The sequence below is a fragment of the Pongo pygmaeus genome, chromosome 5 (genome assembly GCF_028885625.2).
Source record: "Pongo pygmaeus isolate AG05252 chromosome 5, NHGRI_mPonPyg2-v2.0_pri, whole genome shotgun sequence".
Lineage (NCBI taxonomy): Eukaryota > Metazoa > Chordata > Mammalia > Primates > Hominidae > Pongo > Pongo pygmaeus.
In genome coordinates this window covers 110,707,596-110,724,531 of record NC_072378.2, presented here as the reverse complement: position 1 = coordinate 110,724,531, position 16,936 = coordinate 110,707,596, and the positions used below count along the sequence as shown (strand labels likewise).

General features: G+C 38.2%; 1 protein-coding gene across 9 annotated transcripts in view; it reads left to right on the top strand.

Moving 5' to 3' along the window:
- The window catches only part of CDK19 (cyclin dependent kinase 19), a 209,361-nt gene that overhangs the window by 60,421 nt on the left and 132,004 nt on the right, over positions 1 to 16,936 (top strand). For 5 of the 9 annotated variants that reach the window (XM_063667080.1, XM_054493618.2, XM_054493625.2 and 2 more), the window contains one exon: positions 13,840 to 13,915. In XM_063667080.1, the coding sequence (XP_063523150.1) occupies positions 13,892 to 13,915 (24 nt within the window). In that variant the 5' untranslated portion in view covers positions 13,840 to 13,891. Of the gene's footprint in view, positions 1 to 12,831; positions 12,968 to 13,003; positions 13,361 to 13,839; positions 13,916 to 16,936 lie in introns of those variants that run through there. The other 4 variants (XM_063667079.1, XM_063667076.1, XM_054493627.2 and 1 more) reach the window with 3 other exon arrangements.

Here is a 16,936-nt window from a genome sequence, read left to right as displayed (position 1 = left end):
TGTAGTTCTCCTTGAAGAGGTCCTTCACATCCCTTGTAAGTTGGATTCCTAGGTATTTTATTCTCTTTGAAGCAATTGTGAATGGGAGTTCACTCATGATTTGGCTCTCTCTTTGTCTGTTATTGATGTATAAGAATGCTTGTGATTTTTGTACCTTGATTTTGTATCCTGAGACTTTGCTGAAGTTGCTTATCAGCTTAAGGAGATTTTGGGCTGAGACAATGGGGTTTTCTAGATATACTATCATGTCATCTGCAAACAGGGACAATTTGACTTCCTCTTTTCCTAATTGAATACCCTTGATTTCCTTCTCTTGCCTAATTGCCCTGGCCAGAACTTCCACCACTATGTTGAATAGAAGTGGTGAGAGAGGGCATCCCTGTCTTGTGCCAGTTTTCAAAGGGAATGCTTCCAGTTTTTGCCCATTCAGTATGATATTGGCTGTGGGTTTGTCATAAATAGCTCTTATTATTTTGAGATACATCCCATCAATACCTAATTTATTGAGAGTTTTTAGCATGAAGGGTTGTTGAATTTTGTCAAAGGCCTTTTCTGCATCTATTGAGATAATCATGTGGTTTTTGTCTTTGGTTCTGTTTATATGCTGGATTACATTTATTGATTTGTGTATATTGAACCAGCCTTGCATCCCAGGGATGAAGCCCACTTGATCATGGTGGATAAGCTTTTTGATGTGGCACAGCCAATTTTTAAATTTTTTTTAGAGATGGGGTCTTGCCATGTTCCCCAGGCTAGTCTCAAAACTCCTGGCCTCAAGCAGTTCTCCCACCTTGGCCTCCTAAAGTGCTGGGATTACAGATGTGAGCCACCATACTCGTCCTTCTCTTTAACTCTTTAACTGCTGCTTATTAGTTATTTCTCTCTTCAATTTTGTTATTAAGAAAAGTTTTGTAAAAGCAGAAAAGTTTACTTTAGAACAGTGAACACCTACCTTCAGCTGCCTTGAATGCCTAGATTCAATTGTTATTATCTTTCTATAAGTGCTTTATCTCTCTCTGTGTATATATATGAATGGTTTTTGATGTATTTGAACAATCTGAAATTAATTTGCTGTTGTCATTACATGTCACCCCCAAATAGTTGAACCTATATCTCTTAAGAATAAGAACATTTGCTTGCATTACCATACCATTATCCTATATTTGACAGTTAATAAAAATTAAAAAATAAAATTAACCATGATATCATAATGGGAATATTATGTAAATTCTGGTTCATAATTAAATTTCCCCAGGTGTCCCACAAGTAAACTTTTATAGCTATTTTTATTTGAACCACAATTTAGTCAAGTATTTCATGCATAGTATTTGATTGTTACGTGCTTTGAGTCTCTTTTAATCTAGGTTATCCTTTTTTATGGCTCTCCTTTTCTAAGCGGAGGGGAGTCAACCCAGTTTTCTTAGAGTATCCCACATCCAGATTTGCTGCTATCGGGGAATTTTAATAGTTTCCCTTTCTTCAGCCTTTTGTAGGATGGTGTTTACTGAAGAAGGGCTCCTGTGGCATGGGTGCTGTGAATGGGTTGTGGGTCCTGTTAATTAATCCTCTAAATTCTTTGGCAACCAGTGGGCTTTAGGGTAGTGGAAGCCCATGGGTCCTTTTCTCTCTGCCCGTGTGTCTTTTTGTCTGCTTCTACCCTGGTGTCCAGGGTAGAAATAATAGCATTATGTGAGTGCCATCATGTGAAAGAGGTTTGGTTGCACTGACCACCATCTTTAGCCCTTTGATTCTGTGTTCTTTCCCTTTGTGATCACAGTTACTTCTGTGGTTTTAACAGTCACCTCTGTGGAGATGTTCTCTTTTCTGAACTCCAGTTCTGTTATTTTCTTTCATTCATATTCTATTGCCTCTTCAGTTGCTACTTCAAAATCAACATGTCCAAAATGAATTTATTCTCTACTTCCAAACTAGCCCATTGTCAGTATTATTTTTTCTTTTTTGTAAATGGACTTAATTTCACTGAGACAAAACTTAGACTAGAAACCTCAGTTACCTTCAGCTGTTCTTTTGGCTGTCTGCCCAAGAAACATATATATACACATGCACACAGACACGTAAATATACACATACACATATACACAAACATGTGCACACATATGCATACATATTCGTTAAATATTTCTTGAATGCCTACAATGTACCTAAATATATTTGGCCACAGTAGATAATTTTTTTTTTTTTTTTTAAGACAGGGTCTTGCCCAGGCTGGAGTGCAGTGGTGCAATCTTGGCTCACTGCAACCTCCACTTTCCTGGCTCAAGTGATCTTCCAGCCTCAGCCTCCTGAGTAGCTGGGACCAAGGGGCGAGCCACCATACCCAGCTCATTTTTGTACCTTTTTTTTTTTTTGAGACAGAGTCTCGCTCTGTCTCCCAGGCTGGAATACAATGGTGCAGTCTCAGCTCATTGCAACCTCTGCCTACCCAGTTCAAGTGACTCTCCTGCCTTAGCCTCCTGAGTAGCTGAAACTACAGACATGTACCACCATGCCCAGCTAATTTTTGTATTTTTAGTAGAGACGGGGTTTCACTATGTTGGCCAGGCTGGTCTTGAACCTCTAACCTCAGGTGATGTGCCTGCGTCAGCCTCCTAAATTGTTGGGAGTACAGGCGTGCGCCACGCCCAGCTAATTTTGTATTTTTAGTAGAGACAGAGTTTCACCATGTGGCCCAGGCTGGTCTTGAATTCCTGATCTCAGTGATCTGCCTGCCTTGGTCTCCCAAAGTGTTGGGATCGCAGGCATGAGCCACCGCATCTGGCCATAATAGATATATTTTTTTTCTCTGAAATGCCTCTTGAGTCCATTCCCTCCATTCTGACTACATTTACTCTAATTTTGGCCCTCATCCACCCTCCTCAAACTTCTACATTGATCCCCCTACCTCTGGCTTTAAATCTTCTGACCCACCCTGCATACTATCTACTTACTGAGAATACCTGTTTGATCATGTTTCTCTTCCTGGAAAACCTCTGATGGCTTTACATAGTACAGGAAAAGTGCCAAGTTTTCAGCATACCATGCAAAACTATGCTAATTCTGTCTGCTTTGCTCTTTTCTTGTGTTTTTTCACCTCTTGTATTCTAGCTGTATTTGTCTTTGGCTAATTGCTTGGATATAGCATGGATCTTAATTTTTGGACTTTGTCCGCAGATTTCTGGTGTCTATAAGGCCCTGTCCTTTCCTCCTTTGCTCAGTGAAATCCTGCTTATCTCTCGGGACCCACTCAAATGTTCCTTTGAAAATTATTTACCTGATAGCAGTCCCTGTCTATCCCCTCAACCACAACCAAGCCCTTCTATTCACTCATTATCTGATGTTCTTTGCATGTTTTTCTGTTACAGCATTTATTAGGTTGTACCCTTTGCTTGTGTGTCTCTCTGTATAAAGACTCACAAGGGGCTAGGCATGGTGGCTCGCAACTATAATCCCAGCACTTTGGGAGGTGAGGCAGGCGGGTCACCTGAGGTCAGGAGTTCGAGACCAGCCTGGCCAACATAGTGAAACCCCATCTCTACCAAAAATACAAAAATTAGCTGAGCATGGTGGTGCATGCCCGTAGTCCCAGCTACTTAGGAGGCTGAAGCAGCAGAATAGCTTGAACCTGGGAGGCGGAGGTTGCAGTGAGTTGAGATTGTGCCACTGCACTCCAGCCTGGGCAACAAGAGTGAAACTCCATCTCAAAAAAAAACACAAAAAACCAAAAAAGATTCACAAGGGAAGGGATCAGCTCTTTCTGAAAGTCCATCTCAAAAAAAGAAAAAAAAAATCACAAGGGAAGGGATCAGCTCTTTCTTCCTCCTGTTCCTGGAACCTAGCACAGTGCTTGACACATATTATGTGCTTAGTAAAATATTTCTGAAATAAATGCTTCACATCACTTATTATATTACCTTCTGTAGCAAGTAAGTCTGACTTAAGATTCATGAATTCTCAAAGTAAGATAATGTTTTCTATAAAAAATTTAGTTTAGGCCGGGCAGGGTGGCTGACGCCTGTAATCCCAGCACTTTGGGAAGCCAAGGCGGGCGCATCATAGGTCAGGAGATCGAGACCATCCTGGCCAACATGGTGAAAACCTGTTTCTACTAAAAATGCAAAAAAATTAGCTGGGCATGGTTGTGCGTGCCTGTAATCCCAGCTACTTGGGAGGCTGAGGCACGAGAATCGCTTGAACCCAGGAGGCAGAGGTTGCATTGAGCTAAGATTGAGCCACTGCACTCCAGCCTGGTGACAGAGTGAGACTCTGTCTCAAAAAAAAAAAAATTTAGTTTAACTAAATATTTACTAATGATTGCAGTCTATTAATCATTAATGTTTTAAGCCTAAGCCTTAAAAGTAATGCCTGAAGTCTTAAGCATTACTGCAGATACATTTTTTAAAAATTCATTTCCCAGCAATAAGAATTTGCCATTTTTAGGCCAGGTGCGATGTCTCAGGCCTGTAATCCCAACACTTTGTGAGGTGGAGATGGGAGGATCACTTGAGCCCAGGAGTTTGAGATCAACCTGGGCAACATAGCGAGACCCTGTCTTACAAAATAAAAAATAAATAATTAGCTGGGTGTGATGACGTGTGCCTGTAATCCCAGCTACTTGGGAGGCTGAGGCGGGAGGATTGTTTGAGCCTGGGTGGTCGAGGCTGCAGTAAGCCATGATTACACCACTGCACTCTGAGCTGGGTGACAGAGCAAGACCCTGTCTAAAAAAAAAAAAAAAGAATTTGCCAATTTTAGAAACAAACTAAGCATTAAATATTGATGATATGTAGTAATATAGTTACTAATGCACATTGAACTTGAGATTTTAGAAGTGCACTGACAGTTCAAGTAGTTGTTGACTAAAAAGTAAGAAGCTTGGGGAAATATTATCAACATATCCTAATTAATAAGATTTGAAGCATTAGTGGGCCACTGATGAAGTATATTGATGTGCAAATTCAATTCAGTGAATTGTTGTTTTTCATTAAAACTCTCCAGGATATGGTTGCATACAGATGTCAACTAAATATGAACACCTTAAAAAAAAAGAAATTATACAATTAATTCATCAATGAAAACATTATTCTAAGCCAAGCATTGTGGTTCACCCCTCTAATCCCAGCACTTTGGGAGGCCAAGGCAGGAGGATCTCTTGAGCCTAGGAGTTTGAGACCAGCCTGGGAAACATAGTGAGACCCCATCTCTACAAAACATTAAAAAAAAAAAAATCCAGGTGTGGTGGTGCACACCTATAGTCTCAGCTACTCTGAAGCTGAGGTGAGAGGATTGCTTGAGTCTGGGAGGTCGAGGCAGTAGTGAACCATGATCGCGCCACTGCACTCCAATCTGGGTGACAGAGACCTTGTCTAAAAAAAAAGAAAAAATTATTCTAGTTGTTTTGAGAGGTTTTTTTTTTTTTGGCCAAACTAATAGGGATTTCTAAAATTTTATAATTTTAGAGCTTTTAAAATACTAAATATTTATCTGACTTGGAATGCTAAATGAAGGAAATGGTATATAATGAAGATCATTTTTAAGAGAAAGATAATTAACTAGGTGTGGTGGCTCACGCCTGTAATCCTAGCACTTTGAGAGGCCAAGGTGGGCGGATTGCTTGAGCCCAGGAATTCGAGACCAGCTTAGGTAACATGGCACAACCCTGTCTCTACAAAAAGTACAAAAAATTAGCCTGGTGTGGTGGAGCATGCCTGTAATTCCAGCTACTTGGGAGGCTGAGGTGGGAGGATCATCTGAGCCCGGGAGGTTGAGGCTGCAGTAAGTTGAGGTCGTACCACTGCCTTCCAGCCTGGGTGCCAGAGTGAAGCTCTGTCTAAACAAACAAACAAACAAAAAACCAAAAACAAACCAAAAAACCCAACATAACTAGTCAATCATTTTGTAAGAAAAAGGAGTAGGCTAGGTCAGTGGCTCATACTTGTAATTCCAGTACTTTGGGAGGCCAGGCAGGAGGATTGCTTGAGGTCAAGAGTTTGGGACCAGCTTGGGCAACGTAGTGAGACCCTGTCTCCATACATACACAAAAACAGGAGTAAATAAAGGTAGTCTTTCTAAGGAATGAAAGCAAAGACATAATCAAACTGTTGTCACATTTTCATGTTGCGAGGGAATTCTTAAGTTGAATAAAGAAGAATAGTACTGTATTTTGGTGATGTTTAGAGATTGAATAGGTGAAATATTTGGTGGATGAAAGCATAATTTCTGATGCACATTTTTGTCAGAAAAGAAAAGGAAAGCATAAAGAGGGTGCTAGTATTATCTGACATCATTCATTAATAAGAGGAAGACAAAATAATAGCAATACCTTATGTTGGAAGATTTTAAATGTTTCAGAATTACTTTAAAAGACTATTATTCAAACTAGAAAAATTCTTGATATTAAAGTGTTATGACATTGAACTATTTATGAATGAAATGGAAAGATGTCTGGGATTTGTTTCAAAATAATTAAGAAAAGTGGAGGCAGTAGAAATAAGGCTCTCCGTGAGTTGATAATTGTGTGATGGGTACATGCAGCATTACTGTCATTTATTTATTTATTTTTGAAAAATTTCATCATAAAAAATTTAAATATGTTATTATGTAATAAAGAATACTGTTTCCAAATAAGGGATCATTACTACTAGGCTGGCTGAATATTGGGCTCATGATGATACTGAATTATTCAGAATGATACCCATATGAAACAAGATGATCTTTTTTTTTGTTATTTCAAATTTTTATTCCACATTGTGTTTTAAAATTATTTTTCCATGTTGTGGAAGCCTCCTACTCGGCTAAGCCAGATCATCACATAATAAAGGAAAGGGATACAACATTGATTTATTTCATCATTCTTCTTGAAGAAAAAAATAGTTGGCTCAGATATGAAGAATGTCTTTTTTTTTTTTTAATCTGACCAATGGATGCACATCACATAGTTTGAAGAATGTCTTATTAGTAACACCTAGTTGTAAAAACTGGTAATACTGTCTTATTTTAGATACTGTATTTCTGATGATTTCATGATTTGAATTCGACTCATAAGGTTTAGAAAAAGCAAACTTCATAGAATTGTTTGTCTTCTAAGGCAGTGGTCTCCAACCTTTTTGGGACCAGGGACGGGTTTTGTGGAAGACAGTTTTTCCACAGACCCAGCAGGCTGGGGATGGTTTCGGGATGATTCAAGTGCATTACATTTATTTTGCACTTTATTTGTGTTATTATTACACTGTAGTATATAATGAAATACAACTCACCATAATGTAGAGTCAGCGGGAGTCCTGTGCTTGTTTTCCTGCAACTAGATGGTCCCATCTGGGGGTGATGGGAGACAGTGACAGAACATCAGGCATTAGATTCTCATAAGGAGCACGCAACCTATCTCTTGCACGTGCAGTTCACAGTAGGTTTTGCACTTCTATGAGAATCTAATGCTGCCACTGATCTGACGGGAGGCGGAGCTCAGGTGGTAATGGGTGTGATGGAGAGTAGCTGTAAATACAGATGAAGCATTGCTTGCTCGCCCACCACTCACCTCCAGCTGTTCAGCCCTGTTCCTAACAGGCTACCAACTGGTAGGGATCTGTGGGCCAAGTGTTGAGGACCCTGTTCTAAGGGATATGAAAGAGAAGTATTGGGCTGGGTGTGGTGGCTCATGCCTGTAATCCCAGCACTTTGGGAGTTCGAGGTGGGTGGATCGCTTGAGGCCAGGAGTCGAGACCAGCCTGGCCAACATAGTGAAACCCTATCTCTACCAAAAATACAAAAATTAGTTGGGCGTGGTGGCATGCGCCTGTAATCCCAGCTACTCCAGAGGCTGAGGCAAGAGAATTGCTTGAACCAGGAAGTGGAGGTTGCAGTGAAGCCAAAATTGCGCCACTGCACTCCAGCCTGGGTGACAGAGTGAGACTCTGTTTCAGAAAAGAAAAAGAGAAGTATCTTCAGAACTGTTTCCTTCCCTTCCTCCCTCCCTCCAGTTCTTTCCTGGGCACTCAAAAGTCTTCTTATCTATGTGCTACTTCCTCTAGGCAATATCATCACATCTATGGACTCAAACCTTTCAGTCTGAAACTCTGCTATGGTAGACCCTTAGTAAATAAATATCTTCAGGGCATCTCCTTTTTGAACTTCTGAGATATTTTCATTTTTGGTTGGGGTTTCTTTCTATGTAAAGGAATCATTTATAAGCTACAGAATCTTCTGAGATCTGATATGAACCTTGTTCTCAGTGGCATCATCCTTGCATCAGCCAGGCTCAAAACCTCAGACTCATCTTTGACTCTTCCTTCTTAATCTTTTCTGTTCATTTGGTCCCATCAATTCCTCCTTTAAAATGACTATTACAGGTGTCCCTTCTTTTCTCCTGTCTTATTACCCCTCTGTCATGAAGAATTGGAAGAGCTGGTCTTAGCTCTGCCTCTAGCTGCTGGCCTAGGTTCTTCATCACTGAAGTGAACAGATTATACAGGATTGTCTTAGATCCCTTTCAGAGCTAACATTCTGTTCTACTCATCCAGGTTTTCACCTTCTCACACTTACATCGCAGTAACTTCCTAATTGTTTTTCATCCCTTTAATTTTAGTCCTCTCTAAGAAGATTAACCTTCATATGTAATTTTCATTGCTTTTAGGATAAAATCTTAGGTTTCCAGGTCTTCATTTAGGTCATGTCATCATTTCTTTGGTTAATGGTGTGATCATTTGGCTGGGCACAGTGGCTCACGCCTATAGTCCCAGCACTTTGGGAGGCCAAGGCAGGCGGATCACCAGGTCAGGAGTTCGAGACCAGCCTGGCCAACATGGTGAAACCCTGTCTCTACTAAAAATACAAAAATTAGCTGGGTGTGATGGCGGGCGCCTGTAGTCCCAGCTACTCGGGAGGCTGAGGCAGAAGAATTGCTTGAACCTGGGAGGCGGAGGTTGCAGTGAGCTGAGATCATGCCACTGCACTCCAGCCAGGGCAACAGAGCAAGACTCTGTCTCAAAAATAATAATAATAATAATAATAATGTGGTCATTCATATGATGAGGCAAAGTGGAAACTTCATCCCTCTTCAGAGTCATCTTCTCCTTCACACAGAATCAAGTGGTTACTAAATTCTGTCAGTTCTGACTCAAATGTCTTTTGAACCTATTATTTCTTCTCTGCTGCTGATCTAGTCCTTCATCTTCTCTTATCTGGACATTTGACACACCCTACCAAATGTTTGCTGTGCCACCTGTTTTTATCTGTAGTTATCATTGTTATTTTTCTGAGCAAAGATCTGTTAATGCACCTTCTCTATTCCAAAAACCTTTGACTCTACACTGTTTACATATCAAGTACAAGCTTCTTTGTAGATCACATGGTCTCTTTCTTTACTTTTCTAACCTCATCTCTTGCCCTAGTCATAACGCACCTAGCTTTCTATTTATACTGGATACCAGCTGTTTCTTGAATATGCTTCTGTTGTTTTTCTTATGCCATACTTCTACCTGGAATTCTCTAACCTCTTGATCCCTCCTCTACCTAGGGAACTCCTCCCTCAGGCATGGCTTATGGAGTTACCTTCCTTAAAGTTCTGAATGAATTATTGGTTGCATTCTCTCTGCACTTACTGTGCATATCTTTTGTGGGTGTGGAGCACATCAGGGTTACTTGTATTATTTTCTGGTCACCCAGAATCTCTTTCCATGTGGATTGTGAACTTCCTGATACCTGACTCTAATTTGTTCATTCCAAGAGTTTGGCAGTATTGGGATACATAATATAAACTCAATAGTTGTTAGTTGATATAAAATAATAAGGCTTTTCTGTTTTTATTAGAAACAAAGAAAAAGGATTTTTATTCTGTTATTTTGAATACTTTAAAATTTTCCTTCAGCTTGCCTGATTTTGGTTTTTCTTATCTTTCTTTAAAAGATGCTTCTTCTAAATTTTTTGTCTACTGTAGGTCTTTGGGATGAACATGGCCTAGGGATGGTCTGGACATCCAGCAGTATTATTGATAGGAGTCAAAGAGCCTTGGGCCAGTCTAATTGTGACTACAACAAATGGAACTTTGGTTAAACTCTGTGTTTTTGCATGTAGGCTACTGAATTGTGCTTTACCTTGCTACAGTTGAGTGGGGGCTGGTCACCAAGTTTGGATGTTATTGAAAGGTGTAAGACTATCTTTTTCATTAAAACAGGTCCTAATATTTCATTTAGAGATGTTCCTGCTGGGCTTGCTTCCCTAGACTTGAGAAATTCTTCCCTGTATTACATGTAAATTCTACCACTGAGCTTGATTTTCTGTATGGGAGTAAGCTTTCATTTTAAGGTAATGATTTCTATTTTTTGCACAGATGTGTGCTTTTTATATTTTCTACTCTCTATAGAATTGTTTGCATCAAGAATTTTCCAGAGCCAGGAGGGCGCGGTGGTGCAGGCCTGTAATCCTAGAGCTTTGGGAGGCCGAGGTGGGCGGATCACTTGAGTTCAGGAGTTCGAGACCAGCCTGGGCAATATGGCGAAACCCCATCTTTACAAAAAATACCTGGGCGTGTGGTGTGTGCCTGCAGTCCCAGCTACTTGGGAGGGTGAAGTGGGAGGATCATCTGAGCCCATGAAGTTGACACTGCAGTGAGCCCAGATCATGCCACTGTACTTCAGCCTGGGGGACACAGTTGTCTCAAAAAAAAAAAAAAAAAAGGGAACATAGTGTCTCAGATGGAAGACCTAATAGAATCGGTCTGTGTCAAATTTATTTGTTCTATTTTGTTATGTAATGTTCACATCAAACAATTGTTTTTCATTGTGACTGCTGAGAGTGAAGTTTTCATGGTGTTGCTACATGTTATAGACATATAGAAGAAACATCTTGATATTTAAAAATTCTATATAGCATTTATCCATGTTTATAGTACAAATACATGTATTTTTAATTCTTCTGGATGCATTTAGTAAATTCCTCTGATTAATTTCAATATGCAGTTGCTCTAATCATACTATCTAATATACACAAAAATGTAGAAAACAGTTTCTCTGAAGGCTTTGGAATTGCTTTGTCTGTCTTTATGTTATTCAGAAATAAAAGTAATTTGGAAATGAAATAGTTTTAAGGAGGAACTAAGCTGCCTCTAAAAGCCGGATTATCATAGCAGTGTAGGCTAGGCAGGTTCACCTGCTTTCAGCCTTGTCATGTAAAAGAAAAAATTATTCTTTTATGATATTTAATATTACATGTGCCTGAAACATCTAAGCTGTGAGGTATGAATTCCTCTACCTGGAAGAACTCCTGGAGAGGGGCACTCACATGGGAGCTTCCCTGTCTCATGTGCCTAATCATTGAAATATTTCTGGACGTTGTGTTAAAGGATACATGTTTCGTCTTCAGACTAAGGTGTTGGCATATGCCCAAAGATTGGCATTCACGTAGTACAGTGCCAAGGAGTCCCATATGCCCTCTGGGACCTTGCAGCTTCTTCATATGGTGAACCTTAGAGATGCCGCATCATCACTTACCATCTGACAGTTAGTTTACAAAGAGAAATAGTAATGATATATGTACTTTCTTTCATTCTCAATTTAAATGTTGCAAATAAACCTTAAAATTGCAAATTTTTTAGTATTTTATTTTAACAGGTGGAAGTTATATTTAAACTTATTAAGTGAAATAATTACTGGGTTTGTTCCTTGTTCCTGTCCACATAATTTAGAGTAAAAGGCCTATGCTCAGTCTCTTCTGTTCAAGCTTTCAAATTCCTTTGACAGCCTGGATGTGAAATTCAAAAGCCATTAATTTGATGTGTTAATTTTGCACTTTTTGACTTACTGCAAAGATCTTATAGTTTCCATAGCAACTATAACCTATCCAGATTGTGTAATATTCTTTACAGTATTAAAAATAAAACTATGCAATTACATGAGCTTCTGGACTACTTTGTCTGGGGGAACTGAGGATTGAAATGTTTCTGTAGAAAAAATTATAGTTTCATGTGAAAAATTTTTCAGAAAGCTTTTATAATTTTGTTTCAAGAATACATCAAACTTAAATATTTAGCAATAGATACCTGATAGATAACTTAATTATTAAATGTATAAAATTTACATTGTAAGCATTGTGTTGAGCTTCTCAGGCACATGTGCTCTCATTCATATACCCACAAATACATTTAAGGCACAGGAGGGACACTTGGCTTTGATTACATTCTATCACCTGCAGTTTGTGCTTCTTAGTGGCTTCTGAGTGGTCTGAAAAAGTCTAGTTTTATGTCTGGGCAAAAAACAGGATGGAGAAAAAGGAAAAAATGATCATTTAAACTTTCCTTATGTTTGACTTTTCTCTTTAAAACATGCCTGAGCTATCACTTTGAAAATACTAAAGATTGTTTCAGTAGGTATTCTCAGAATATCAATTTATTTTGGCTTTTTAAAGGCAATATAATATTAGCTCTAAAGTTAGTTGACATAACTTCCTATATCTTAACGTAACTGTTGTTAATTTTTTGTATTGCCTTCAACATGTTTGTAGATGTATATTTTTATATAGTATAATTTGTGTATTTTCTCTGTAGTATATGGTAAATATTTTCCACGTTTCTAATGACCTTCTAGCCATCATTTAAAAAATTGCATCATAGTCCATCTTGTTGACATACCTAGTATGTTTTGTTTGTCAAAATACTGTTTAATTATTTCCTGAATGCTATCTGTTGGAAGAAAAATGGATATAATTTTCAAACTCATTGTGAGGGAAAGTAACCATAACTCAATTATTTGCTTATAGATGATTGTGAAAATCTTCAAAAAGGGATGTAAAATGGTGTTTTAAAATGTGGATTTTGAATAACATCCTAAACTGCTCTATCTGCAGGTAAACACAGAATGGGGAAAATGAGGAATAGCTAAGACAGATGTGGCACTACTTTGGCGCTATATTTGACAAAAACATCATGACGTGGTGATACTTTGCTGAGGCTCTAATATGATCAAAAGACAAAACTTGGAAGGCATGGATTTAACTTCTCTTACAAGAACAGCTCACAATATGAACTATAGTTATGATATTCAGCTGAGACCTTTGTGTGGCTGGTTCTGGTATCAGCACCCTTGAGAATGCTTACTGTACTTACTGTATTGTACTAGCTGCTTATCTTATACTATTAGTATTTTAACAGAATGTTTCACTTGTTTTTGAACTGCTGTATTCTCTTGGTTAAGCAACTTAGTAACTGTTGGGATTTCCCAGGATTCCTAATACTCTGTCCATTGTTTGAAAAATCCACTTTAACTACTGGGTTTCTCCTAGTGTTCCTGAGAATGACATGTTGGTGGCTAGAACTTTGAAATCTTTAAAAGGCCTTTGATTGAGGTCCTCGGGCTTTTGAATGTCCCAATCCTAGGTGAGATACAGTGTGTTTCAGTGAGTTATCATTCCTATAAAGCTTCTTATACTATGAAATTACTTTAAGTGAATCTGGGAGTTTATATCTCTCAGTTTTTTATAGCGAATGTCTATAACAGAATGCTTTTGTAGACTCCAGATAATTAAGACAGGAGTGGAATTATCTTGCAATATGTTTGAGTTTATATTTATGCTTGTTTACTCTTTGAAACTAGTGCTGTGTTTAGTATCCTGTTCTGTTTCAATTTTGAATTTTGTGTTTTGGCTCTGTCTGATGTTTTCATTGTGACATGAATTTCTTTTGGTATTTCATATTTCTGTAGTTGAAATATTATCAAAAATAATAAGCAATGCATGGTATAATGAGAGTGTTTACATATCACTGAGAAATTAAGTGCATTTCCATTGTTTTTGTAGTTATAATTTTGAATCTGAAAGTGATATATGGAAAAATAATGTTTTTTTGTTTATGTGCAGAAAAGATGAAAAGGAATATGCATTGAAGCAAATTGAAGGCACAGGAATATCCATGTCGGCTTGTAGAGAGATTGCAGTAAGTGGATACAAATACAGTTATTTATTTTATTATTGATATTGGGTGATGATTTATTTTAATATAAAAGTTTCATTTATGTATAATGAATGTTTATTTTACATATATTAGTTTAAGAATATTTTATGTAGAGTGAGAAAATCTGCATAAACTTTTTATTTTATTTTTAAATTTTGAGACAGGATCTCATTTTGTTGCCCAGGCTGGAGTCTACTGCAGCCTGGACCTCCTAAGCTCAAGCGATCTTCCTGCCTTAGCCTCTCGAGTAGCTGGGATTACAGGCATGTGCCACCACACCTGGCTAATTTTTTAATTTTTTTGTAGAGAAGAGGCCTCCTTATGTTGCCTAGGTTGGTCTCAAACTTCTGGGCTCAAATGATCCTCTCTCCTTGGCCTCCCAAAGTGCTGGAATTAAAGGTGTGAGCCACCACGTGTAGCCCATAAACTTTTCAGTTACTTCAGAGTCATCTTTGAATATCCTCTTAATGATATTTAAGATTTGTGATCTCAGAAATACTGAACAAAATGATTTAATTTATTAAAATTGTGATGGAATTTTATTTTAATTAGTAATTTAATTAATGTCTATTTTTCTGTAGCTTTAGGACTGATAAGGTCTTTATAGAGAAAGGGGTCATAGTATTAAATCTTATTCATTTTAAATACTATTTCTGAAATATATAATATAGTGAGATGTTATTAGTCACCAGAAAATAAGACCATTATAATAATAGGATAATCCCTTAAAGAAAATAGTTCTCTGTTTTGGTCTTTATGTATCATACTAGTACATTTAAGAAATGATTGTTCACAAGAATACTAAACATTTAATGAGTGTGTACTAGATACCAGGCTTACTAAGTGCTTTCAAGTATTAATTCACTTAATTTTCACAACAATCTGTGAAATAAAATTCTAATATCCCCATTTTACAGATCAGAAAACAGAGGCAAAACTAATTATAGCTCAGAAGGCTTACTATTATATTACCTTATTTTAGTTCTTCAGTAAAGATTGCTAATTAGGGCTTTACCATAATATCACATCTATTAGAGATGTTTATCTCTAAATTGTTAGATATTTATTTAAATAATTGTTACTTAATAATTGTTAAATAATTATATTGTTCATATCCATTAGGGATTTCTGTCTCTAATTTAATAACTATTACATATATTGCCCACAGTTCCATGTTTCTGCTTCACCTGCATGGAAACACTCCTTCATCGCTTTTAGTCATAAGAAGTGTGGTTCAAAGAACACATGGGGTGGGAAATCTCTAGACCTGGATATCTGTCTGCCTTAGTAGCTAAGTAGTGATGAGTTCCAGTTTCATCTGAACTATTAGGTCTCTTCTAATCATACCTTCTTTAATTCTAGAATGGGAGCCTCTCCCTGGACTGTGTGTACTTTGAGGGGCAGACCTTGTCTTTTTATCTCTAGTTCCTACCATAGTGTCTGACATAGCAAGTGTGCCATAAATGTTTCTTGAATACATAAATGAATGAACAGAATAAAAAAATTCTAGCAGTGGTCCACGATTCTAAGTTTGTGTTACTTTAATTTTTAAAATTTTTTTTAGAGACAAGGTCTTGCTCTGCCACCCAGGCTGGAGTGCAGTGGCTTAATCATAGCTCACTGTAACCTTGAACCTCTGCCGCAAGCAATCCTGCCTTGGCCTCCCAAAGTGCTGGGATTGCAGGCGTGAGCCACCATGCTTGGACCTATGTTTGCTTTAGGATGCAAATTATTTGAAAAAATTCTGATTTGGTGATTTTCCATTGATTATAAAGTGGTATTTGTGGCTGGGCACGGTGGCTCACACTTATAATCCCAGCACCTTGGGAGACTGAGGGGGGGGTGGATCACCTGAGGTCAGGAGTTTGAGACCAGCCTGACCAATATGGCGAAATCCCATCTCTACTGAAAATACAAAAATTAGCCGGGTGTGGTGGCATGCGCCTGTAGTTCCAGTTACTCAGGAGGCTGAGACAGGAGAATTGCTTGAACCTAGGAGGTTCAGTGAGCTGATATTGTGCCACTGCACTCTAGCCTGGGTGAAAGAGCAAGACTCTGTCTCAAAAAAAAAAAAAAAAATGTGCGGAGGTATTTGTAATGTTTTACCAGATAAACATTTGGTAAGTGATTTGTCACATTTTAAAATCCTTACATGTTATTATATCAACCAATATAAATATTATTGGTGGGCTGTTTTTCTATGTTAGAGTACCATAATTTAGCACAGCATTTTCAGCCCTACCTTCCATGAATTAATTGGGTAAATAGCTGAAATTTTAGGTATTGATTAATAGGAAATGATAACCCAATTATAAATGTCCTTTTTGAAACGGAGACTTATATGTGCCAAGGAATCCATGGGCATGTGTGTCTTTATATAAATTTGGAATGTGATGGAGCAACTTAACTCTTAAAATCTGTTATAGCCTTCATTCTTTTTTTTTTGTAGGAGACAGAATCTCGCTCTGTCACCCAGGCTGGGTTGCAGTAGTGCAATCTTGGCTCAGTGCAATTTCCGCCTTCTGGGTTCAAATGATTCTCCTGTCTCAGCCTCCCAAATAACTGGGATTACAGGCGTGCACCACCATGCCCAGCTCATTTTTTGTATTTTAGTAGAGACAGGGTTTCACCAAGTTGACCAGGCTGGTCTTGAACACCTGACCTCAAGTGATCCACCCGCCACAACCTCCCAAAGTGCTGTAGTTACAGGCATGAGTCACCACTCTCAGCCATAGCCTTCATATTTGTACTGAGAGTTTGCCTGATAGAACTTTAGAAAGTGTGCAGTTTCTAGATTGAATAGCATTTTATCAGTACCCTAAATACTTAACCCCAACATGATAGGGATTTTCACACAAGTTTACCATGGATGGTATTGCACAGTGACTGTGCACATACATCTTATGCATTAAGCCCACTAACACAATTTTATAATTATTGTTTTATTGGGGGAACCAGCTCCTAATATTTCAACGTAGGTTCTTTCTATTTTCCGTAAGTGTT